At 40.1% G+C, this 27,835-nt stretch overlaps 2 protein-coding genes across 7 annotated transcripts in view; one reads left to right on the forward strand and one right to left on the reverse strand.

The window, feature by feature from the left end:
- Nucleotides 1-8,471, reverse strand: part of LRRTM3 (leucine rich repeat transmembrane neuronal 3) — a 161,952-nt gene extending 153,481 nt beyond the window's left edge. Inside the window, exons 1-2 of the mRNA XM_084751965.1 lie at nt 7,859-8,471; nt 6,003-7,537 (exon numbers count right to left, since the gene is read on the reverse strand). Of these exons, the coding sequence (XP_084608091.1) occupies nt 6,003-7,537; nt 7,859-7,862 (1,539 nt within the window). The 5' untranslated portion in view covers nt 7,863-8,471. The remainder of the gene's footprint in view (nt 1-6,002; nt 7,538-7,858) is intronic.
- Nucleotides 1-27,835, forward strand: part of CTNNA3 (catenin alpha 3) — a 1,390,227-nt gene that overhangs the window by 578,818 nt on the left and 783,574 nt on the right. The gene's annotated exons all lie outside the window — the stretch shown is intronic.

Genomic DNA, 27,835 nt, shown 5'->3' on the forward strand with positions numbered 1-27,835 from the left:
GGAATGATTTACATGCTAAAAACAAGTTTTGTGAGTGTAATGTCAGAATAGTGGGCTCTTTCACACAAAGGAAACAGCAGTGTAAGAGGGAGTGACAGAAGCAAAGAGAACATCTTTCGGTGGGGCGAGGGCTCCCTGAAAATCATAAGAAAAACACAGAGACTTGTCGGGAAGTGATTAATTTTTGCTTCCGAACTTACTGGGAGGGTGATGGCTGGAGAAGTTCCTCTGTTCTCCCCTGAGACAGGCTGCCCACAGAATCCTTGCTTTTAGACACAGACGCTCTCTGCTGGGTCTTCTGTTGTGACCTACACATCCCTAGTCGGCTTCTGTCCCTTGGATGCTCTTTACAATATTTGGAAAGCTCACTCAGGAACTTTCACCTGTCACCCTATGAAGGTAGGCCAGCAAAAACTGCCTTAAAACTCCAGGGCCTTCTCTCTGTTCTCCAGATGTGGCAGAGGAACGCAGCCAGCAAAAAGGCAGTTCATGTTAACCCAAATCGTAAGAATTTTGGAATCACATTCATTAACCACATACTTGGTGAGAAGACTAGCCACGTCTTGTGGAGAGAGATTAATTATTTAATTTTCTGAAATAAAAAGGAATAAAAGAGATTGCTTGTTTTTTTAATGCCTCTTTTTAATACTCCACTGATTTTCAATGAGCATAGTCACTAGAGAAGGTAACGTGGTTCTGGTCCTAGGGGGTTCTAAGCCTCCTTCAGATTGTGTGGGATGGGAACCATGACGTCACAGTGACTGTGACCCATGCAGCAATAGGTGATGGGCTTGCAGGACACAATCTGGGCTATTCCAGTGCTGTTCAGAAACAGTGCCATCTTGCCACATAAACATATTTATCAGTACAATGTCAGCAGACTCAGTGACACTCCAGAAGTGGTGGGGTGGGGCATGGTGACAAGCAGACTCAACTAGGAAAGCCTCTGGTCTGATTTAAGATGCAGATAGAAGTCTGGTTTTGTTAGGTAAATTTTTGCCTCAGTATTCTCTGGTTCATATTGCTGTACTTATCATACATATGATGTATAGATGACAATCATATTTATATGTATATATATGATTCTTGAGAAAAATCTTAGCTTTTTTTTTTCTTCCTTGAGATGGATATAAGATAACTCAAAATGAAGAATTTTGATCTTTGTGGCAGTCAAAAGGTGAAAGTTCTAGACTCCCTGATACAAAGTAATTTGTTTTAAACCTGCACCAAACATAGAACAGCAACAGACACATTGGAGTATCTAAATGATATTTCAAAATCAATCAATCAATCAATCAATCAATCAACCATCAATAAAACAGGGATGGATCATTTTGTAAAAAAAAACACAAACAAAAACAAAAAACCTTTCACAATCACTTCTCCAGCAACCATGAACAGTTGTTAGTGCAAACTAGTGCATATGTTGGTGACTTCAAATCATGAAATCCTGAGAAATGTACCTGAGTTGACTTGGCAAGTGTCAAAGGAAACAGTGGGCCTTAATTTTAGGGCTTCTATTGTGCCATGTACAGCTGTGATATTTTTCCTCAAATGAAATACAATTAAATTTCTGTCTCTTTTTGTGATATTTTTATTTAGTCTACCCAATAATTCAAAATCACCAATGACCTCAGAGGCTAAGTAAAATTTAGGTCCAGTTTAGTTGGTTACTGTGGCTTAGGACATAGTGAGTTTTACTTATGTGTATAGGCTGATAGTGTCTGAGTAGCTTTTAAGAGCCATTTACCACAAATCATTTAATACCTGTGCATTCTTACAATATTTGTTATTCAAATTTGCTGATACTATTCTTACTGCACATGGCTTGTCTCAAATGCCCCTCATTTTTAATATATATGGCAAACAGGGTACAAGGTTAGTGAGGTGCCAGGGGTTAGCTACAGGTCTAGATCCTGGAGAGAATCCTGGGGAAAAAAAAAGAAAGAAAGAAAGAAGAAAAGAAAAGAAAGAAAAAAGAAGCCACTTGGCTTTTGAAATTTTCATTTCTCATTTGTTGTGTATGGGACAGCGTGACAGACAGGCTAACATATCTGATGCTAGTCTAACTCACATTTTCAATCAGCAATTTGTGTTCTCATAATGGTAAATGCCAAAAGAAGAGACACCCGGCGCACCTACAGCATCCTGACATCCCTTGCCAAAGCTGTGAATGTGACGCTGCATTGCCCTTCCCCAGAAGGAGAGCATAATTTCATTATACATGAATCATTGCCTCTTAGACTGTACCACCCTTGTCAGGGAGCCCAATAGCACCACTGTTTAGCTAGCAGCAAAGGAGGAAGGAGGGAGAAAGCCCTGGGGCGAAGCACAGGTCACTGACATGATCAGCTGCTCTCAGGCTGAAGAGGAGACCACCCTCAGTGGATCATTCTGACATAGCTACTGGCCAAGGAGAGTTGATCCCGATTCTCAAATAGCAATGTGGGCATGCGTCCCCTCAGTCTGTTACGCTACATTTTAAAACCCTGACCACCAAAAAATAGTAATACCTTTAAAGAAAATATTACAGACTATCTTGGCAAATATTGTTGAATAGAGATGTTTAAATCATTTCTTGTATATTTTATTGCATTACTGCTTGCTTTGTGTCTTGAGGCATTTATCTCTAGCCCTCAATACCAATGTCTGCCTTTTACTTTCTCTTATTACTCAGAAAATAAGTTTTAAAAAACCCACAATTTTGATGACATGGATAGTAATTATGCCTCACAGGAAAGTTAACGTTAAGTATGATGCAGAGAGTAGAGAAGCCCATGCTACCAATAAGTTCACAAAAGACAAAAAAAAAAAAAAAAAAAAAAAAGCTAAAATGTATGAACAGTTTTAGTTACTTAGTTACCCGAATCAGCCACTAGAGGTCAGTGCTACTCTACAGAAATCAGCATTGCCAGCATCTGCTTAGGTAGTTGACTCACCAAACCAAGTTTAAAAAAAAAAAAAAAAGGTTGAAAATCTTTGGAAAGATGTCATGCCAACATCCTTGGAAGGTGCAAAGTCATTTAAGATGAATATATCTTGCATAACATTGTTTAAAAGTCTCTGGCTCAGAACATTCCCTCCGTGCTGCTACGGCACAGTGTGTACTGAGGTTAATAAATAAATAAGAAACAAACACAAAGCACAAACATTCAGTTCAAAAGAATAAACTACATTTCCTCTCTTTTTTGAGAAATCATTAAGGGTACCGAGGCTCCTGCATCCATGGGGCTTCCACGGAGCAGCTCAACAGGTCAGGTTGCTGCATTAGCTATTCTCCCCTTAGAGGGAAACTCAACACTAATGTAAATTTGCAATAGGAAGAAAATGAATAGCAAGGATCCTTCTCCAATATGCAGTACATTTTAAATGCTTATAAAAAAATATAGATCCATGGCACACAGTCTAGAAGTGCCGTAGGGCAGACTCAAGGACTCCTGATCAGGACAGCACTTGCCACCTGGCTTTCTTATATGACAGCTCTAACCATAGGAGTCCCATAGGTCCCCAGGGCATGCTGACAACCGGAGAAGAGCCCTGGACAAAGCAGAGACATGGGCTTAAAACTTTTTTTCCTTGCAACTTCATTCCCCAGATCAAAATGTGTTTTGCCATTCTAAGATATTTGTTTGGTTTCCTACCAGTCAGTAGATATCTATAAGTAAAGCGAGGCGTTAAGAGTGAACACGCTTCAGAATGTTGCTCATTCATTTAATCTTGCACCAGTTTTACACATCAAGTGGGTTTGAATCTTAGAAAGGCTTTTCCACACAGCAAACGTGTTTTGTATATCTCAGTGGCATCACAACATTGATAATTTGAAAAAAATAAATATATATCTGTTGGTTTGCCTTGACTAGACGTACGTGTCTCCCATGGCAAATAAGGCAGAGGATCAAGGAAAAGAATAGAAATGGGCTCTTTTTCCACTTTAACAATGCATTTAATGAATACAGTCATCTTCATAGTACAGGTAAAATGAGGCTGACCAAAGGGGAAAAAATTAGGGTATGTACTTACTGACAGTATAGAAAAATGTAAAATTACAATTTCAGTGGAAAACATCTCAGTAAGTTTGGTCACCCAGCTCATCATACTGTAAGGTGCTTCTGCATTATTAATCCACTGAGGCCCGTGGCCATTTGGCATCAATAAATGCAGACTCAATGGTTAGTCATGGGTAAACGTGTTGTACTCGTGAGACTTTTCTGAGCTGGTGCCTGGTCTCATCAAAGCACCCGGAGAAATCCCGATTTTCCTTATTGCTAATAAAAACATGGTTTTAGTCATCTGGATCCCTTGCTATTATGCTTCAGGTTGGCTTGCCTGCATTTTGAAGCTCAGCCTATGGAAAGACCTCCATGCACTATAAAAATGCTTGGGAGAAACAGCCATTCACTTTTTCTCTGCTTTTGTTAGTATTATCTTGCAGCAACTGTCTTGAAAGAATAGGGATGTGGTCAAAGATGTGAGGCCTGGCCAGTCATAAGGTGAGCCATCCTTAATGTGAGATCGTTATGGTCTGCTCCCAGACTAAAACTGTTCATCTGATAGGATAAAAGCAAGGTGGGGGACAGAATAAATATATTTCTCCGAAACCTCATAAGTACAGAGGCTGTGATATCCGTGCTGTAGTCAATAGACTTTCACCAATGACATAAAAACATGCATGCAGCTTGCAGGCTGCCAAGCAGGTTCTGTACAGAATTGTACTGATGGATGAGTTACAATCCAGATGAACACAGGGACACAGTGATATCAACAACAGCAAAGCAAAGGCTAACTGTCACAGTGTCAGTCTTTTTTCTTTCCCCCTCCAGGCTTGATGTATGGAAGTGTTACCAGACACAACCTCTTTAAAGACACAGTTGGGGAAGCATGGTCAGACGGCTGAACGCATTGTCAGCCATTAGGGATCCGGTGTGTGTAGAACACATCACAGAACACCACAGGACAGACTCACAAATCTTGAACAGAACACCACTGAGCTCAGGATTCTATCAACTGCACTGGGGTCTCAGCAATGAAGCTGCAGAGAGACACATCGTGGTGAGGTCCCAGCTACATGTGTGTGAAATAGTGCTTTCTGTTAGCAGGGCTTATCTCTGAAGACTCCCCCATTTCCAGGGGACACTCGGCCTCCTTGGATGTGCTTGTTTAATGAATCAGTTGTGTAATGAATCAACGTGTTTAGGGAACACACAGGCTGAAGGAAACTAACAGTGAACCCTTGAGCTTGATTTTACAGGGACGGGGATCTGATATAAGCCTGCAAGCCTCAAACTTCATCTTTTCACTGCCTCCTTGTACTTTGTAGCCATATGCTTTTGATATTTTAACCCTTTGACAATTGTTCCTGTGCTTGCTTAGACTCCCTGGAAACTGCTCAGGGACCTGCTCTAACCCACCACCCTCTGTGGAGAGTTCTCTGGGATTTTGTTTGAAAGGCAGGCATTGTCTCTCATTCCCAGCCTCTACAGTGTGCCATAATCAAGTCATCTCCTCAGATTCATTTAACCCTCCAAGGTCCTGGCATCCTCCTTCCTCCCTCCCCCACTGGATTTGCTAAACTGCAAACCACCTAAAGCTGAAGATTTGACCCTCTAAGATGGAGAAGAAGAGCAAGTGTGGGGATCACACAGGAAAGAAGTTTTACCTGGAAACAAATGTGATGTTAATGAAACCCATAAAGGGTCTTATACAATAGGCATGGTGTTAAACCAGAGCCCCTGCTTCACATTGATTGTGGTATTTAAATGTCAATGGCTTGATTATTTATGAGAGGAAAATGACCAGTATTATGCACACACTCTAAGGGACAGGGAAGGCCCTTTGCCAGCTCAGTGAGAGGGAGGGGGAGGGGAGGGGCACCGTGTTCCCCTGAGAGTCAGCAGAGTTCAAGAAAGCACCACTTATTCCTAGCTTTTGAGCGCGCGCGCGCTCTCTGTTTCTTTTTTCTTTCTTTCTTTCTGTTTTTTTATTTAAATCGCAATGGTTCATACCTCACATTCCCTGGAGCCTGATTTGCTATAGGTGCAGGGTCCCGTTCCGTTCAGCAGCATCTCGCTGGTCTCGGTGTTGGTGGGTTTATAATCTACATAAAATTCCTGGGTGCCTGGAGTCATTTGCTTGAGCGATTGCCGTTTCTTCTTCCGGTGCCTTCGCATGAGGGAGCGCTGCTGCAGCTGTTTCATGCTGGCAGGGTACCGCTTCCAGGACACGTACATCACCAAGAGGATGACCAGCACAGACAGGAAAAGAGCCACGCTGCCCGCGATGATCTTATGGAAGGAGATGTGCTCCGTGTCCACATCTGTCTCTGGGCTCGGCTCGGTAGCTCCCACCGTGGGGGGCAGTGGAGGCTTGCTCTCATGCTTCGGCCTGGGGAGCTTGGGCTTAAACGTGGGCTTCGGGAGCGCCCTGGCCAGGTCAAACCTCTCGGTGGTGGTGCTTTTACCACAAATGCTGTAGTTCTTCACTGCGTCGATCACGTTTACCCCCTGCAGCTCTTTGGGACTGGCGCAGATAATTGTATTCTCTCTCAGACCTTTAAAACTTTTCAGCCAGTTTACCAGGGAGCAGATGTTCCTGCTGCATTCCCATATATTCCCGGCAAGACTGATGTCATTGAGAGAGATCCAAGAATCCAGAATCTCTTGACCAATAAATGTGAGCTTGTTGGAATCCAGGTTGAGGCGTTGCAGATTGGGGACGCACTGGAAGACACTGGGTCCACTGAAGGCTTCGATCTCATTACCCGACAGGTCAAGCCTTTGTAAGGAGCTCCAAGTCCAGGACATGGTTTGTCCTATGACGCTGATTTTATTCCACTGCATGTACAAGTTCTGAAGGCTCACCAACCTTGGGAAAAGGGCCAGGTTGAGCTTGGAAAATTGATTGTGCTCCAAGTGAAGTTCTTTGAGTCTGATCATGCCAGCAAAGACATTTCTGGCTAAACTTCGGATCCTGTTGTATCCTAGGTCCAGAAGTTCCAGGTTGCGACAGTCTTGGAAGATCCGCACAGGGATGGTTCTCAGTGAGTTGGAGCGGAGGTGTAAACTGAGCAGCTTCCTCAAGCCCCGGAACTGTTCAGATCCCAGAGAATGGAGCTGATTATAGGACAGATCCAAGTTCCGTAAATTGGTCACAGGTCTGAAGGTGTTGTTAAGGAAATAGGAGATTCTGTTGGAACTCAGAATCAACTCTTTGAGTCTACGTATCCCATTGAAAGCATTCTCGTCAATATTGCTGATGTGGTTGTGGTCAAGGTATAGCCAGGTGAGCTGATTGAGCCCTTTAAATTGATTATACTTAAGTTTTTGGAGGCTGTTGTAGCGAAGGGATAAACCCAAGCAACCGGCAGATATACTTGAGGGTATCTCCTGCAGTTTCTGAGACTCACAGTATACCATTTTGCCTTCGCACCTACAACCCTTAGGGCATCCTCGTTCAGCAGAAGAAAGCATTGTCAGTAAGACAGTGGGGGCTAGAACCACTGCTACAGCTGATCCGCGCAGTAGCCTAATTACATTGAAACCTGGAAATAAAAACAACTTAGAAAAGTTATCCCCCCAAAAAGAATGCATTTTTAAAAATCAAGCAAAAACTAGGCACCTATTTCCATATTCAGAGATGTAAACATTTAGATACCATTTAGCACCAAATATCATTTTCTAATGTAAGGATTATACACATTTCTAATAGTTAAACAAGGAATGTGCCCACTGATAATCTTATAGTCTTAGACTAGAGAAATAGAACATTTAAAGCAATTAAAGCAGAATTATTACATAGACTTAGAGGATTTTTCTTTTTTTTCTTTTTTTTAGAAGGAAAGAAGAAAAATGACAAAACATACCCATCCTTTGTATTGTTCAAAGGTCGTCCTTAGGTCTTTTGCTTTGGCTTAGGGGCCGCCTGCATGACAGCCCCTGTCAGCTGCAGTGTAGTGAGTCAGGGCTCGCTGACACCCAGGAAGAAAAATTGGACCCCTTGGGAGATGGACCGATTTTGGAACATTATTCTTTACCAGCCATGCAGAACCCTCCAAGAACAAATAAATCCCAACACCGCATTCGCAGCAGCAGAACATCCGAGTCTTCCTAGGTAATAGGATCTTCATGGATATTACGTTTTTGCATCTTTACAGTGTGTGTGAGTGTGTGTGTGCGTGTGTATGCGTGTGTGTGTTTAAAAAAAACCTGGCTTCTACAATTTCTTCTCAAAAACCATGATGTATTCCTCTAGACAACGTGGGGCTACCTGTGCTGACACATCTGTATTCCATAGCCCGACAGTCCCGTATTGGCGAGCACCTAGTTCAGCCTCGGAGCTGCCTTGGAGCCCAGAAGGCAGGAGAGCCGGGTTCCGCTCACACGCTCAGCTCACTCCTGCAGACTGTCATTCTGAAAGCTGCTCGGACTGTTGCTTCGGTTTCAGTGAATGCAGTCTTATGTAAAGCTGCCCCCAGTGGTGAGGAACACTGTGGGCATGTGCAGAGCTGGCTCTCTTTTATCTTGCAAATGAGCAGGCTCTGCTGGAAAATGAATGATTCTTTTGGGTGGCTCAATAGGAAGTGAATGGTCAACGTAATCAATAACTAGCAACATTTTCCGTGGTTTCCAAGTCTTGTTTTACAATTTGGCAACGTCTGCACTGTCTGCGTCTGCTTAATCACCAAACGTGCATCCCAGAGTTTTTCTAGAGCTCGACATTAAGTTCACAGATCGAATGTCAATTTTTCTTCACCTCAATGTAGGCTTTGAGCTGAAATTTATAAAATGAATTATTGAGCTTTCCACAAAGCTGCTTTAAGAGCGTGCCTGTTTGACCTCTTGGAGTCACAGCGATCACATTATGCAAGGTGTCTCAGGATGCTGGACTACATCGGCTTTACAAAAGAGGGAATGACTAATGACACGCAAATTAATAGGTCTAATGGCCTTTCTGATTTTCTCACAAAAGATATAATTGGTTTAATCATTTATGACTGGGCTTGTTTTGATTGCTGTGAGATTTTTTTTTTTTAACCAGAAGAGAAATAAACCATTTTTAGTGCTAGTATTAGAACCCAAAGATCATTTGGTTCATATTTTATTGATATTGCTTCTATTTATTATACTAATATTTATTGAGCACTTTCTAAGTCCTTTAAATGAATGGATCATACTGTTTTATCTTTTGACAACAGTGGTGTGCAAGTCCCACTGTAATCTACATTTCAAAGGTGAAGGACCTGCACTTAAATGGGCTGCTTGCCCAAGGCTCCAGAATATAGCAAGGCAGCTCTAGAGCTGACAAGCAGAACCAAGTCTGTCTTGTGCTGCTTCACCAATCACTGGTTCCTTCTCAGTGACATTGCTGTGCTCAGTGAGTCTGGCGAAAATTAGACAGATGAAGGTGGAGAAGCTGTACAGAGTGGAGAAGCTGTACAGAGTGGAGAAGCTGTACAGAGTGGAGAAGCTGTACAGAGCGCACTCTGGTCCTCTAGAGTGGGGCCCGGTGCGTGTGTGTCCTTTGTCTTAGAGAAGTGCTCTGGGAAGTAAGGAGGAAGCAGCTGCTAGTCTCCTAGGAACAGTGGTCCTTGATAAACTGTCCAGCTGTGTCACGTGGAGCAGCTCACATACCTTCTCCATGCTTCTGGTTTTTGTCCTGCAAAATGGACACCATGGTAAAATTGCTTCCTAGGCATATTCTGAGTATTAAGTTACATTTTTGTCCAGGACTGTGGTACTGCAGATTGACACGAAGCCCTGAGCTACAGCCTCAGCCCTTTGTCATCTTGATATCTTTAAGTGCTCAGCTCCATGTGTTTCATACAAACTGAACAAATATTGTCTTGTTCTATGTGCTGATGTTGCTTTTTACTATTGAGTATTGACTGCATTATCTGTCCGAAACTCACAAGGAGCTACTCCAGTGAGCATGTTCATATCATAATCGGTGGGGGAAGCTCCTGTATCTTCAACATCTCTCCTTGCAATTGAAAGTTGATGTTTTAGTTCTATGGACTATGTCTAATAAGTAAAGCTTGACACTCCTCTCTGCCAAAGCAAAGCCTAACACCTGGCCTAAGGAGTTTGCCATTTTCTATGAATACACATTATTCTTTGAAGTATTTGTTTTGTTCATATTAGGTAAATTTGCTGCATCTCAATCGGGGCCAGGTTGATAATATCCAGGGCTGAATAGTTTGGCAAATGCTAATTATGATAGTCAAAGTGGCCAATTCTTTGGGTACCATGCAATTGATGGTGTAGTGGTTACCTTGAACTTGCATGTGTTGCGACTATACCTGATACACTGAGACAGCTTATTAAAAACATTTCCTTTCGCCGGGCGTGGTGGCGCACGCCTTTAATCCCAGCACTCAGGAGGCAAAGGCAGGCGGATCGCTGTGAGTTCGAGACCAGCCTGGTCTACAAAGTGAGTCCAGGACAGCCAAGGCTACACAGAGAAACCCTGTCTCAAAAAACAACAACAACAAAAAAAAAACAAAAAAAAAACAAAAAAAAACCATTTCCTTTCCTATTCCCCAAGATTCTGATCCAAGGGCTGGAAGAGGTTGTGTTTTTCTTTTTCACTTAGAATTTCATACATGCATATATTTATTGTATTTTTATCAAATCTGCCCTCTAATTCTTCCCTTAATACTTTGGACCCTTTTTGATTAATTTCATATGCTCACTTTCTCTCTCTCTCTCTTCTCTCTCTCTCTCTCTCTCTCTCTCTCTCTCTCTCTCTCTCTCTCTCCCCCACCACCACCACCCTCTCTCTGTAATCCCATTGAATCCTCTTGAATCCTCTTAATGCTGCCTATATGTATGTGGATATAAGACCATCTACTGCCATATGGAAAAAGTAAATTTTCTTTATGGATGTGACCACCAAGATGGTATTTTCTGATGGACAAGTATATTTAAGAAACTCACTAAATGGAATAATTAACAATAATAAGTGTTTTCTTAATGCTTCTAATATTGAGATGTGACTTCCAAGAGATCACGCTTCGTCTATCAGTTATTTTAACACAACAGTGCTTGACACGTTTTAGATTCACAATATAGTTAGTCAGCAAACACAACAGATGTGCTATCAGCTTATTATGCAATGGTCATCTTTTTGTGTTATAGAATTTGCTGGAGTTTTTCCATTATGTTTTTCTGGTAGTATGTACGAATTATACATAGTTCAATGCTAACATTTTCATACTTGTACATGGTACATTGCAGTCATATTCACTCTGTTACTGTCTCTTTTGAACCTAGTTTCTTCTTACTCCTCTTTGCCATCTTCAGGCTGTGACAAGCATCTCACAGCATGCCTGTGTACTGAGCGCCTCTGAAAAGTCAGTCTCCTTCCTAGGTCTGTTGAGGGAAGTGAGTGAAAACATCACAGCTCACTGCACAAAGCCACACATTGCACCTGGTTTGCTTACCCTTGCTCTGGGTCTACCACCAGGTCCCCAGGAGAGTTTATTCCAGAGTGATATGAGGGATTGGGGCTCTAGAAGGAACACTGTATGTAATGCTACAATTACACACGCTTTGCGGAGTCTACAGGTTTCCTGTTAGTGAGACTGGAAATAATCCAAAGGAGAGGAATCTTCAATAGTGCATGCAAAAGGTGGCAGAAAAGCAGGTAATCAGCAGGCCTCCCTTCTTCGTGGAGACATCTCTTTTCTTCATAGTTAAACCGTACGTTTCACAGGAATAGTAAATATGCTTTTAAATATTCAAGTCAGCACAGTTCAGGAGGATAACACTGAGTCTTTATTATCTAACATCCCAAATGGGACTTCACAACTTGCATGTCTTAAAAAAGCCTAAAGGGAATCGTATTTATAGCTTCTTTCTCATTTCTCTGCATTGAAAGCCTCTGATTTTCCTGCTCACCCTTCCTCCTTCTCACTGGGAAGTTGCTATCAAGACATCTTTCTTGGCTAACAGCTGCACAGGGCCGTTCACTTGTCCATGTGCCTCACACCCTTGTGACGGACGTACAAGGGAGACCAGGGGAGTAGAACTATCTCACGTTCCTTTTCACGGGACAAATATGCTTGTATCGTTTATGGCAAATAGCATCATCTTGTATTATACAGCTTGTCCTTAACTCTAAAGCATTTCCTTCTGACATGTTGGCTTCCCACCTTGTCTTGCTCCATGGTTTTCATCGCACGTTCCTCTCTGGGCTCCTGAAAGTGATTTTCCCCTTAGTGCTGGCCACCTGTCTATTTATCAGAGGTATTTTTGAATCGAGTCACTCTGAGCAGTCCCTCCTTTGGCACCGGCTCTTAAGTTTTGTCCTAGTTCAAGGTGGCACAGTTCTTGAAGAGGGAAAATTATCAGTGAGGCTAGCCGAAAAAAAGATCCCCAAATGAAAACCATAATTCGAAGCCATGTTCCCATTACTTAAGGACGGAGAAATTATTCTAAAGAAACTGAGTTGTCATTCAAAAGGAAAAACATACTGTGTTTTAGAAAAGTTCATTATATTTCTGTTATGTTTTTCAAAGTTTATCCTCTTTTCCTTGTTGACTAAAGCCTGCCGATTGTTTCTGTCTTGCACTCACCACCACAGAGAAGACTAACCATAAACTACCCGACAGTTAAAATTTCCCCACTGCATCTCAGGCCTTATGATTTATACAATTATAAAATATGGTGTCACGTATCTAAACACTTTATTGCACTTATGTTACTTTGAATAGCTAAACACATTTGTTTAAATTGAGTAAGTAAATCAAGTGTTTATATATAATGCCAAATTTCAGTCTAATATGAAACCAGACTGCCAAATATAAAGTCATAAAAATGAAACTGAAATAGGATATCTTGCAGGGTACCTGGCTTCAGAGATTTCATTGATTTCGCAAACAAATAGTCAGAGTACTCCTATGTATTAGGCGTGGTTACCAATATATGGACATCAGTGTGTAAAGTAGAGGTCTATCCTGTATGAAACTGACATCTTAAATGAACGAGACAGACAATAGAAATGTAAGCGAAGGTAGGCTGTTGGCCATGCTCTACTTTGAATCTGAAATGACTGGAAAGCTCGTGTTTTGAGAACCGTTTTCCTAACTCGTGCTGCTGCTTGGAGGCTGTAGAACCTGTAAGAGTTGAGACCTCTTCATGAAAGGAGGTTACCAGGTTTAGGCCCTGGAAGGCTACAGCCTAGCTCTTGCTTCCATCCACTCACTCTTCTCTCTAGTCTGCCATGACGGTGTGAACCTCAGCCACAGGGTTCCGTGCCCAGAGTGCGCCATGACCTTCCTCCCCAGACGGGCTGAGACCCTTTGGAAATGTGGGACCCACAGTAAACATTCTTCTCTTAGATAATTTTCAGTTGGAGATATTTTGTCACAATAAAGCAAATGTGATTAACATGAATATGTAATTTTTGACTATGGAAGAAATAACAACGGAAGGATGGTTGGCTGTGTGGATGATTTTAAACAGGATGGTTAGGGATACTGGAAAAATGGCTTCAGCAAACTAAAGAATGAGATGGCCTTGAAACTGAAGACTTAACAAGGATGAGGGATGGCTAGTGCAAGCCCCAACGTGGAGGCAGATCATTTGTTTGGTGGACTTCAAGAGGGACAATAAATCTCGAGCAGATATGACAGCTCTAGAGACATTAGTGATGAAGCCACAGGGGTCCTAGGTATAGAATGAAAGAGCTTTCTTTTCCTCCCAGAATGCATGTATTTAAAAGGTTGTATATTAAAGGATCATTTCTGTGGCTTGAAGATTTTCATCCCTTTCAGCCATGTTCAGATACTGAAACCCCTGCCTCCAGTGTGAGGGTGCCTCATGAGGCCATGAAATTGGAGCACTCGTGATGAGGTTAATGAGCTTGCACCAGCAATGGGAGGATCCAGGAGAGTGAACTTGTCTACATGTCACTATTAAAGATCTTTCTAGAAGTCAGATCTGAATATTTTCCAGATCTTTAAACTGTGAGAAATGGAACCCCATTGTTTTTACTGAACATGACTTTTTTTTTTTTTAAATTGTAGCACATTGGCCAAAATGATCGGTCCTGGTCTTGTTATTGCAGCAGGGGGCAGGATAGAAGCTAGTAAAGGAAGCTCTCACAAGTCAGGGGGAAAGGTGGTGGAATTTGGGCCAGTGTAGCTGGGTAGCAGGAGAAGAAGTTGAATTCTGCAGACATTTGAGACAAATAAAAAATGATTTTTAAAAATGCATTAGAAGTAAAGGCATGAAATACCAAGAGAACTTAAAGATGGATCCTTAGCTTTATTTTCAAAGGCAAATGTCTTTCTTTTTAAACAGTTAGGAACAGGCATGAACATCTGTGTGTGTACATGAGTGACAGTATCCATAAAAGCCAGAAAAGGCCATCAGGTGCCCTGGAGCTGGAGCTGCAGTGGTAGTGGTAGCTGTGATGTGTCTGATATGTTCTGGAATCAAAATTCAGGTCCTCTGGAAGAACAGCAAGCACTCCTAACTCTGAGCCAGTTCTCCCCAATTCAGTTCTTAGTTTTATAGGCTCAGCAATCTGAAGGATGCTAAGGCCATCAGGGCTTTTATTGGCCATGTTTTAGAACTGAGATCAAGAAATCCACATACTAGAATTAAGTTGGGATTTACTATTATATTTTATTCAATTTTATGAGACTTTAAGTTCTAAAAATGCATATTTCATTTTATATTTTGTTTTGAGGCAGGACCTTGTGATATATGCAATTTAGACTGCTCTTATACTCAAATTCTCCTGTCTCAACCTCCCAATTCCTGAGATTCTAGGAATGAAGTACCAAGCACAGAACTGTTTTATTATTTACTTTATTCTTATTATGCATGTGTATCTTTATGCACTTGAGTGCAGGTGCCCATGGAGCCCAGAAGAGGGAATTGGGTCCTTTGGAGCTGAAGTTACAAATAGTTGTAAGCTCCCTGACGTATGCTGGGAATTGAACTTACATCTTCTGCAAAGGCATTGCTCTCTCTCTCTCTCTCTCTCTCTCTCTCTCTCTCTCTCTCTCTCTCTCATATAAGTTGATTACAACACTTCTCCCTTTAAACCCTCCCATATACCCCTTCCTACTCTCCTTTAAATTCCCAACCTCTCGTTTCTTTTTTTTTTTTTACTAATTGTTATTGCATACATATATGTCCATAATGTATGTTCTTAAATATCACCCATTCAGCCGCTATAATGCTACCTGTATATATGTTTCAGGGCTGACCATTCAGCAGTGCATATTCTTAACTGCTGAAACATCTCTCCATTTCCCTAAGCCCATCTTTGAAAGCAGCTTTCTGATCTTAGGACTCAGCACATTGTGTGATTTTTAAAGACAAAAGATGATAAAATGACTAGGAAAAAAAAAACACCATAAACCTATATTTATATTCAGATGCCCTAGAGAGGTCAGGGCTATGGCTAGCTTTAGAGGACAGTGGAGCCAAAGAGTTTAGTCAGAATTGAAATTTAAAAATTATATATTGCTAGATATAAGAAAATTTGGATTAAGCATTCTAGGAACTAAGTTTGATAAATTCAAAACATTCTTACAAATAATTTAGAAAATAACATTATTTATTATATTTGTCAGTTCACATTTTCAATTTGAAATTGATTCCCCCAGGCATCTTGAGATCTTACTGTATTCACTGTAAAATGGAAACCATAAACCTGCCTCTGAATCTTCAATGTTTCTGTTTAGTAGCAATTTCAAAAATTTGTGAGTAAGAATAGGCTACGTTTTTCTCTCTGTAGATGAGGGAATCTATAAATATTAATTTTCCTTTGAGTCTATCTAGATTCACTGGCTATACGTGTGTACTGGAGTTCACATGTATCACAGGTCACCAACATGACCAAAGGAAAGTGAGATTTTACTAATATTTGAAATTCTATTTATACTAACCGTTCAATATCGTGGCTGTATATTACACACTGTGTTCTGCTAACCGGCTTTGTTATAGCTTAGAAGTTGCTTTCCCCAGTACAGAGTTAATGTGTATATTACAAAGCGTAGTGTTTCTAGAACTCCAAGGTAGAGTCCCTGTGTCAAGTGGCTTCCCATACTCACATGCATATCTTACCTACATTTACAGTTGTATTGTGATCTTCACTGGAGCATTAACAAGTCTTTGGAATACTCCTTGATGCCACCTGCTGGCTTCAAGGGCTCCATTAAAAACCTTGTCTGATCACATATGGTTATAAGCAAACACTCCTGACTTAGATAGAGGCATGAAAAGTGTTCAAAGTCAGACTGTTAAAATGGCCTCTCAATAAGCTTCTAGAAACAGGAAAGATCAAATGAATGACACCTCACAAGTGCCCACCACATCTTTCACCTAAAGACACTTTGGTGTGACAGGAGCAGGGTATCTTCTTGTGACTTGTACTCTTCTTTTAAATTTTATTTTATTTTATTAATTTATTCATATTACATCTCAATGGTTATCCCATTCCTTGTATCCTCCCATTCCTCCCTCCCTCCCTTTTTCCCCTTACTCCCCTCCCCTATGACTGTGACTGAGGGGGACCTCCTCCCCCTGTATATGCTCATAGGGTATCAGTGACTTGTACTCTTGCCTGCAAGTTCCTATAGAAGCATAACATAACCTAATTTTGAGACTAGGAAACTATCACAAATTTATGTTGCATCACTTTTCTTTGGCAAACTTCTGAAGGCCAAACATGACCTTAATAAATACTCATTTTTCTTTTTTGGTATAAATTTTAGAAGATACATAAAAGTAAAAAAATCTTATAAGAAACACCAACTTCTACCGTTATCAATATTATACAGTTTTTAATATCCTCGCTCCTTTCCAATATACATGCATTATTATTATTTTCTTCTAGAATATTTAAAAACCCTCCTCATACATATATATTGTGAAATCATAGCAACATTTAACTTGACATGTACCATTACTCTATCTGACAGAGTGGGCAGTAAGTCCTTAAACATGCTATGTTTGAATCAAGTCTCAAAGTGTGTATATTTTTAGGTCTCTGTAGCCTCTTGGTTTTGTTGGTTTGTTTATTTGATGCCATTGAATTGATGGAGCTCTTGTATCGTGGGTGACAAATCGCTCTATGCCTTGCACACAATGCTTCTCCATTGTGTCATTTAACTTGCAAAAGAGCCAGTTTAGTGGCATGCGTACTGAGCAAGAATCCTTCACTCATTCATATAGAACAGTCAGCTCAGATGGATCCTTGGGGAATCTAATCACTCCTGGTGATAATTTAGAACTTGAATGACTTTTGAGTTATATAGGGTCTAGAGAGTGGAGAGAAATATGTACAGAATAGTATTTATACTAGCAGTAAATTAAGTAATGGCTTCCCTGGCAGCTTTGGTAACAAGAATTAATAATAAGGCACCTTGAGTCAATGTTGCACTAATATTCATATTACTAGAATGTCTGTTCTTTATTTCCTATCACAGTTCTCACTTTTGTGTATAGTCAGCAAAAACATTGCTATATTGTTCTTTGCAAAGTCAGTCCATGAATTTGTGCATTAATGTGAAGTGTTCTTCTAATGCAGTCTCAACAAAATTTTATCAAGTGAACAGCAACACAAATTTATTTGTAGTCTTTTATATAGAGAAAATTTCATTTTCTAGATTTTTATTTATAGCAAATTCCATGAAGAAACACCTGGCATCAGAGCCCAGCTGTGTAATTTATGGTCCTCCATCTAGTCCCAAGCTTCTGAACGTTTCTCACAGTAGAACAAAGGAGTTTTACTATGAGAGCTGTAAAAGGGCACCTTCGCCAAATTTGTACCTCAGTATTTGATGTTTTACTCTGTAAGGTTGGCCGCACTTTGAATGTGAAGTCAAGGTTTTTGTGAATGGTATCATCATCGACATTTGGCTGCATTCATATCACATATATTCCACTATAACAAGAAAAGTTTGAATATGGTCTACGTTGTTCCATCATTGCATGTGATAGTCTGAAATGACAAGACTAGTATATTTTAGAATTTGACTTCCTAGCAAATATTTCACCCAGAGAATTAAATTTCCCAGCCACCAGGTGTGAAAAGATAATACAAACTTTGATTTTTGAGAAAGAGGTAAATGTTTCATGTGTTGGTTCTATTTTTTTGTATCTAAAGCAAGACATCTGGTTGATAATTATTTTAGGCTGTATGTCTGAGATGCAGTGAACTTCTATGTAGGTTTGCAGTGCGTTATCGGAAAAGGAAGCCATGAGTCTTTAAATTGTACTCAAATGGACCTGCAGTGTATGGGGACTCAAGTTATCTAAGCTGGTGAATTGCCCTTATATTGATGGTATTTGGTATCCATGGCCATTTATTTCCTCACTGAAAACTAACAAGGGTGCAGATGCTTGGGAAAACTTTGCAACTGATAGCAGAGTCACTATGCAGCAAAGCTGTGACTCAAAAATTAACTTTAACTGAAAATTCTATGTGTAGTTTTTTATCGTCTACATTTTTATATAACAAGGTTAAAATACTAATATTTTCATTGGGAAAAATTGCTATGAGTGCCTCATGAAATGACTTTTCTGACATTAGATTCTTTAAAAAATTATTTCTTAAATTTTATCATTCAGATTATATCCCAATTGTTACCCCTTCACTTATATCTTCTGGTTCCCCCCTCCCTCCCTCTTTTGCCCTATTCCCCTCCCCTAGATCTTTGACAGAAGGAGACCTCCTCCCTCACCATATGATCACAGCCTATCAGGTCTCATCGGATAGCCTGCTTCCCCTTCCTCTGAGTGTCACTAGGCCTCTCCATCAAGGGGAAGTGGTCAAATAGGGGGCACCAAAGTTCATGTCAGAGTCACTTCCTGCTCCTCACACAACTGTGGAAGATGTGCTGTCCATTGGCTAGATCTAAATAAGGGGTCTAGGTTTACTTCATGCATTGTCCTTGGTTGGTACAGGAGTTTGTGCAGCCCCCCCCCACCCAGATCCAGATCTGCCAGCCTTGATGGTCTTCTTGTAGAGGTCCAGGATACACTGAGTCCTTCTATCTCCCTCTTCTCCCATTCCTCTCTCACCTGGAGTTCCAATAGCAAGTCCCAGCATCTGTCCCAATCCCCCGCTGAGTGCAGACTCTCAGAGGACACCCATGTTGGGCTGGTATCCAATTGTAAGTGAGTATATACCATGCCTGTCTTTCTGGGTCTGTGTTAACTCACTAGGGATGATCATTTCTAGTTCTGTCCACTTGCCTGCAGATTTCAAGATTTCCTTGTTTTTAATAGGCTGAGTAGTATTCTATAGTGTAAATGTACCACAGTTTCTTTATCCGTTCTTTGACTGAGGGACATCTAGGTTGTTTCCAGATTCTGGACATTAGATTGTTAATTCATTTATCCATTCAATGATATTGACTATGTTCTCAAGCTCTCCTTGGTGCTGGTGATACAGGAGTGCCTAAGACCAATGCCACCTTATATCGAGACACTAGTCCAAGGTGTACGTCCCCATGAAAAACTGTACCTACCAGGATAGTGGGTAAGAGGGGAGGTCATCCTATTGAGACTTTAGGTGTCAGAAACCTGAGAGAAAGAGGAAATAGAAGGATTCAGCGGGTCCTGGAAAACTACAGGTGAGTCTGGGCCCTGGGGTCCTCCGCAAACTATGGCAACAGCCAAGGAAAAAATAGGCAGTAAACCTCGAACCCCTACCCAGACTAGCCGATGGACAGGACATTCTCCACTGTTGAGTGGAGAATGAGATCTAACTTTCACACAAACTCTGGTGCCCCATATTTGAACATGTCCCTTGGATGGAGATGCCTGGTGGCACTCAGAGGAAAGATAATAGGACACCAAGGAGAGACTTGATACCCTATGAGCATATACAGGGGGAGGAGGTCCCCCTCAGACACAGACATAGGGGAGGGGAGGGGAGTAGGGGGGAAGTGGGAGGAAGGGAGGAATGGGAGGATACATGGGATGGGCTAACAACTGAGATGTAATATGAATAAATTAATTAAAAAAAAGATTTCTATAAAGCAAAAAAACAAAAAAACAAAAAACAAAAAACAAAAAAAACTAATGCCAGTCATGCATTATGGTTGACGTGATAGCAAAAGAAAAAGAAAAATCTCAGGTCCACGGTGTAGGATTAGCTAGTGTTAGATCCAATGGAAAAACATGATACAGCATGGATGAGGATAGTGACAGTTTTGTAGGAATAATAGAATCCCTCTGGAGTAATTGTAGTTGAGGGCAGTTCACAAGGCTCAATTCCTTGTGTTAGAACCATCCTGGGGGCTTTAATTAGTCTCAAATGGAGGTACTGTTTGCTTTGTAAAGTACCCTTAGGTCACAGTTGACAGCAGAACCTTGTATAGGGGAAGGCTGAGGAGTTTTGCATGAACCAGTTCTCTATGTCTCTAGACGTCAATTGGATTTCTTAGAAATCGCATGGGCTTTCTGGAATTGATGCAGTTTCCACATCCTCCCTAACCTCCTTCAAATGCCATCTAGAGTAGCTTGTTACAGGTTCCCCTGAGTGCTTTCTCACTCTGCTACCAATCAGGGACTTTCTGCTTATATTTAATGACTTGTCATGCAACTTCAAGTACTCAGGGAAAGTCAGTTTATGTCCATAAGTTCATGGTAAAGAGTGCATGCAGATAGACTATCAGATGATGAGGGGCTAGGATGAGCTCTAGAAGGTTCTGAATAGTTTTCACCCCATAGAATTTGGTAATGCGCTACTTTCTTGGCATGTGGGTATTTTTACTAATTTAAAAATTTCCCACCTGCTTTAGTTTAAGAGTTTTTATGGAGCCTAGAACATACTAACAGTTGACTACCCATCCATCCAGCCATCCTCTCCTAGAGGATGTGGTTGGGACTGAACCTTTGATGCTTCTGGTCATAGTTTGATTTTTTTCTGGTGCTTGCTCCTCAACCTGCAAGATGTACAGGAGCCAACTGAGAGTTAGCTAACTGGAAGAAAACATGTTCCCAGCACCCCTATTACTCAGGAAATTATAGAGATTCTTGGTACACTTCATTAGCAATCAGGGAGAGACAAAATATCTGTTATTATGTCACAGCCACCAGTACTTTATGGTGCCTTCAGGAATTCACTTCTTCCTCTCCAACTTATTAGCTCAAGGCCAGGCATCTTCGCTTGCAGGCACAGTTGAAATTTCAAGCGTGATACTCATTACACAATTATCTACTACAAAGCAAGCAGACACATGATAAAACAACATATAAAATAAATGTTAAGCGCTGTTGGCTTTCTTAGAGACTATTTTGTGCTTAGGGTACAAGGAATATTTGCTTCACTACCCCACTTTTTCAAAGGCGTTTGAAGGCCCCTCAGTCATATCTAACTCCAGTTTTCCAACAGGAGATTCACATATAAGAGGATCCTGTTCCCTGTCCCTTCTCACTTGACTTTTACTCATTTTCTTTGGCTTCCAGTACTCTGTGGCTGATGCCTATGGTGGACTAGCTCTTTTTTGGGGGACATTTTCCCACTTATAAATAAATAAATCCTACTGTATTTGCTGGTAACAGCTATAGCATTAGCTTTCCCAGGGTTCTTCAAACTTAATATGTAGCTTAAAAATGGAGAACATTTAAGGGATAGTATTTATTCACAGAGAACTGAATCTTGTGGACACAGTTTAAGCAGCAAATAAGAAAGGCTTCTATTGAAAACATCCCCCTCTGCCTCATCTTCCCAGCTTCTTCCCCAGTTATTCTTCCCAGAGGACGTAACTTCACTTTAGCTCCTATTTATGTCGATAATATTTTTTGCATTTTACTAATACTGCAATACCATGCAATCAAGAGCTAGTATCATATACGCTTCCTACGTCACATGATAAAATTGCTATTAAGTTAGTATTGACTTGACTGACAAACCCTAGCTTATGGAAACTGTAAACAATGATAGTGAGACTTGAAAGGTATGCTAGGTAGTTTTCAATCTTGCTCAGTTTTAAAGAAATTTTATTATTTTAAATATTCATTTACAATGAGACAGGTTACCTTCTGGCAACACTCAGCCTACCTCAAAAAAGATGATGAGCATCAAAGAACCTCCTTGTGGAGATGGCTTCAAATGTGGCAAACCAGCCACTGGGCAAAATGTCCTGGTTTCTGCCATAGACAGAATTCTTCCTAAAAATGGATAAGCTTGGATGTAAGCAGAGTTGATGGCCAAACTCTGCCAAGACAGGGTAAGCAAGCCCTCAGTAGTTCCTGCCTCACAAATATGTCTGTCAGATATATTGGGCCAGAAGGTTGAAGATGATGCTCCAATGTTATAGAGAGTTTTCAGTGACTGTTCAGAGAGCAAACTGTCTCTGTCATCTTCTCATTTGGTAAGCTGCCAACCTGCACTCCCTGTATAATCAGGTAATTACTTTTATTCCTTCTCAAGTTGCAGATGGGGTTGAAGACCCCATAGTTTAGTCTTACAATTAAGCTTAGCTGTTTAGGGGTTAAGATGTTTTTAGGTCTAGATGGATGTTTTAAGTTGATAATGATGAGATATGATAGATATTAATTTACATTAAGAATTTTAGACTCACTAAGATAGGAAAGATGTTTTCTTCAAGGCTGCCAAATACAAATAGCCAAAACACTATGAATGTAAAATTTATATAATTCCTGATTGTTTCAAGGTTCTTCTTGCTGTAGGTAGTTTATTATATATATTTTTTATGGAAAATATTTAATAAAAATTGTAAAAAATAAAAATGTAAAACAAAAAAATTAAGAACAAATTTAAATTTTAAAATTTAAATTTGTATAAATTTTCCTGGTAGCAATGGTACTTCTTGTCCTAAGTGGCACTTGCTTTTCCTAGTATGTTATCAGATCAGACAATCCAGACACTCTTTGCCTCCTGTCACACTATGTGTGCCTGCTCTTACACCTAACCACATTGATCACCAAGTGCTGGCCGACCACTCTCCAACATGGGGCTCTCAGTCCTGTATCCCATGTATCCCCTTGCTTGGTTCTCTGCTTATTTGCTAAATCATCTTTGTAAGAGATTCCCCCAGAAAGCATGAGTATGAAATGAACAGTTCATTTCAGTGGCTATTGTTCATTTCTTTAGGGTCACCCCTGCCTACTGATGGATTGGTTCCTCCGCACCCATATGTGATTCTGGGCCATAAAACATTTTTTTTCCAGAACCGTCCATACAAGGTTCTGTTGTGGCTAGACAACTGCCAAGAAGTAGTCCCTCTTCAGATTCCCCGTATTTTGAATGATAATCTATTATTTTCTCTTCTGGGTGCTTTTATTTTTTTTATTCTCCCAAGTACTTGGAAAGCAGGGCTTAATGTAGTTTAAATCTTTATTCATTCACTATGTAGCACTTGGCGAACCATTCAAGTCTAGATACCTGTGCTCTCTGGCTCTATGAGCATTTCCTGAATTAATAATTATTTTATTTTATGTACATGAGTATTTTTTCTGCATGTATGCCCAGGCATCCTATGTATACTTGGTGCCTGGGGAGGACAGAAGAGGGCATCAGGTCCCCTGGAACTGGAGGTAGAGAAGGCTCACCAAGACATTTATCCAGATCTGTGTGTGCATGCATGTGTGTGTGTGTGTGTGTGTGTGTGTGTGTGTGTGTGTGTGTGTGTAAATGCATTCTCCCTATTTTATTCTCTCTGGAATTATTTTGGGAAGATTGTAGGCTTCGTGGATTGATACTTTGTTTTTTTCTTTCCTCTTTTAAACTCATTTTTTTAAATCCTTTAGGGTGATCTCTCAGCTCTATGCTGTGACCCTTTATATATTTATGAAAAACTTAGACATCAATAAGCTATGTCAAGTCCACATGCACTGCTACTGCTGTGCGAAGGATTGCTGAAACCATACATGTGGGACCTCTAAGTCCTTCAAATTTAGAATACTTATGCAGTTCCTGGCTGCTGCCCGAGCTCCCATCCCAACTTGAATGATCATGTTTGTTAGCATCACTAGCTCCTTTCTGTTTCTTTTGGCTTGTCTCCATAGTATACTCTATCTCTGTAGCAGAGGCAATGCCTTTTCTCACTCTGAGGACATTACTTGGAATTCTCTGTTGGATACTCTGAGCTAAAACTTCTCTTTTTTCCTATGTAATTTGTCAGTTGATTTTGGTGTATTCCATGTTGGAGGCTTTTACAAACCATTAAGATTATTGTGTCTTCATTAATCTGATTAGTGAGTCAGGCTCTGAAGGCAGATGGAAGAAGTTCCTTCTGTGTGGGCATGGTTTAGGCTATGGATTTTGTGTCCGTGAGATCAGATAGTGAACTGTCTTTTTCATGGAGAAAAACTCTAGATAAATATGTGTACTTTTTTCTTCTACCAGAGCCAATCACCAACCTCCTTTATGGCAACTCTGGCTCTGCTACTAGTGTTCAATGCACAAGACCAGGGAAAGGTACTGAGGACATAACCCATGTTTGCACCCTTAACCACAGGGTGCCAGTTTCACTTGGGGTTAGCTTGAAGTTAACAGAAAATCAACTCCGCTTTGTTAGAAAGAGTAGATGGGTTTGGAGGGACAAATGGGGAGGGATGACTTAGGTAATTATAATCTCAAAAATAAAGAATATAAAATTCACAAAAAGAGAATAGGTTTCAATTGCTTGAGATTAATATAGAGATGCAGGAGTTAACCACATCTGCGAAAGCTTTAAGCCACCCCCACATTTTTGGTGGTGTCTTCCTGGTGCCCCTTGGGCTTAGGTCGTTGCTGTACAGTGAAGGGTCTCCCTTTGCTAAGTGTGCAGGCTCATCTGTCACACATTCTGTGCTTTCCCATGGAAACTTTGCCTTCATCTTCCCCCACCCCATATCCCCATTGTATTCATTAGTACATGTGCTTTGAGGTAGAAGAGGTAATTAAATGGGCAGCCGGCCTTGTTTGGGGTAAGAAGCTTATTAGCAGATGTTATACATGGCAAGTATGATAGAGTGGGCAGAGAAATGGGCAAAATGGATGGAGATGTGGATCAAAGTTTCTGTGGATGAGGAAACTGCTGCCCTCCATTGCTATCCACTTTTTATACTCTGCCAGTGAAAGACGGGTCCCTGAGTGTCCACACCCTCGCTATAGTCTTGAAAGCAAAAGAATCTTGCATACATGTTTCTTTCTTTCATTTTGTTTCTTATTACTTTTATTTTGTATATTAATTTTTAACTCTCTCAAGAGTTGAAATAGCACATAATTGATAAAAGATGAGTTGACTACCAGAGTCAAATAATTTAGGATACATGTTCCTTATCAAAATAGCTTACTGGCTGTTCACATCCATTCCATTTCTTCTTCTATATGTTATAGTTAAAGTATCTCCCCCTCCCAAATTTTTTAAATTATTTGTGAACTTTAAGTAATCACCAGAGTGAGCTTTGTCTCATATCTTCTTTGTGGCCTCTAGAACAATCTACTTATTTCTAGAGACGGAAAGATGAGTTACTCATTCTAGAAGAACAATGAAAATACTATACAGATGCCTAAAGACAGTCCTAATTGAAAGACTAAAAATAGACTTTTAATCCAATAGATGAGAACAAAGAAAACACAATAAAGTTATTAGGGTGCATGAAAAGAGAAAAGGGGACAGAAAAAACCTATGTCCCGAACAAAACACCATAAAATAAGATGATGGAAATAAATTCAGATAAGTTTTTTGTATGTATTAACACAGATAACACAAAAACAAAATGATGAAACAGGTAAAATACAAAACTATATCCAATGCAGTGGTGTCATTATGTCAACTTTTAGTACATTAAGAAAATTCTGTATTTTATATGTGTATATCATATATTTTCAGGCACTACAGAGGTAATAATTACTTCTAAGAGGGACAGAATATCATGGAATGATGATAGGTAGAGGTGAAGGTTTATTTATTTCTTCGTTGTCTTCTTCTTCTTCTTTAATCAGCGTTTAGTTTGATTATAAAGGGAAAAGACTGTAAGCAGGATGGGTAAGAACAACTGTAGTAGCACATGTTGCAAGCACAGCATGAGACATGTTGCCTTATATAATAACTTAAAGAGGAATAAAAAATAGTGGAGGCAAATGCAAAACAGCGTGCTAGAAGAAAATGTATTTAAAATATCCCTTTGTGTTGTAGTTTAAGTATGGCTTGGAATGGAATATAAGGAGTACATTTGGAGCAAATAGAATTTTTCAAACCATTCTGTCCGTGTAAGCTATGGTTGTTTTAAATTTTATACTGCACATTACAGCTATTGAAAAATATTTTAATATCTATAATGCATTTCATTAGTCTAAACCACTAGCTTCTTCAAAAATAGGGGTTTGTAGTTTTGTGATGAAATAAAGATAACAGAATTTTATGTAAATATTTTCTCAAGACACTGAAATGACATTTCTCTACTTTCTTGCATCAGTATTTTTCAAAATATCAGTAATAGTATAGAATAATTTTTCAAATAGAGAAATGTTTAACTCTGGTAGTTTAAATTTGGTATTTTTAGCTATTAAAACATTAGAAAACAACTTTGGTTCACATGTGATAGTGATACTGGCAGACTGCATGTTTGCATGTCTGCGCTTTGTGTTCATGCTTATATCTCTTAGAAACAGAGCTGAGAGCGGCCCCCAGAGGATCATATATTTTATTTCCTCATCCCCATCTTTGGAACTGTTTAGGAAAGATTCAAAGGTGTGGCCTCTTTGGAGGGAATGTGGTTCTGAGCATGGGCCTTGAGGTTTCAATAGCCTACTCCATTCCTAGTTAGCTCTCTTTCTTCCTCATGGTTGTCTCAGCTGTGAGATCTTTGCTATTGCTCTACCAGCAAGCCTACCTGCCTGCCTGTTGACATAGTCCCCATGATGATAGGTCATGGACTCTAACCCTCTGAAGCTGTAAGTCCTAAATAAATGACTTCTGTTGTAAGTTGCCTTGGTCATGATGTCTTTTCACAGCAATAGAAAAGTAACTAAGAAAGCAAATAAAGTTAATCCATGGTACAAGTTTGTGCATGCTTATTGCCTAGTGTACACTTATATTCAGAGCTGGTAACAGACTTCACAGAGTAATTTAAGTTGGTTATGCTGAGACCATACTTTTTCTTAAAGAAAAGTTTTCTTTTAAAGGAAACAACTTCCATTTATTCTATATGTTCCCTCTCTATAGAATCTATTTGGGGTGGTTAGACTGTGTGGTACAGTATAATTTCAAGCTTGGCACTTTTCTCCTGAAACACTCTAGACCTCTGCCTCCTAGAGAAACCCAAACAATTAAACATGTTATCACATGTTCAGCCCATTAAGTCCAATCCTTAAGCTTTGTGTATTTTTTTCATGGATACTTCTAGAAGACTCAAGAGGTTTGATGTAATTTCAAGTGGCTTAGAAGCTTTGCAAGTTAAACGTGGCAAATACTTAGTAATACCAAGTAATAGTGATTTGAAGGATTAAGAGACTTATAGAATTGTCAAGGATTCTGAGATTATTTTATCCAAGCCACACTTCACAAGTCCAAACACAAAATCCTAAAAAGAAGCTGCAAATGCTTCACTCAAATATATGATAAAGGTAGGAACTTTGGCCTTTTGTTACCTGCCTGTTTCTTATAAGCATTCAGTTTCCTCAGAGAATTTAGAATCTGAGAGAGAGAGACAGAGAGAGAGAGAGAGAGAGAGAGAGAGAGAGAGAGAGAGGAGAGAGGAGAGAGAAATAGTGGAAATTATATGTAATTTCTCTTCTATGCTCATAAAAGTTTACTCACACAACTAGAACTTAAAATGTGATTTTTAAATAAAAAGGAGATAGTTCTTCAACTGAATTTTCCTTTATGTTCATTTCCATTATAATGGTAGTGTAT

Source organism: Acomys minous (assembly GCF_964271855.1).
Source record: "Acomys minous genome assembly, chromosome: 13".
NCBI classification, from domain to species: domain Eukaryota; kingdom Metazoa; phylum Chordata; class Mammalia; order Rodentia; family Muridae; genus Acomys; species Acomys minous.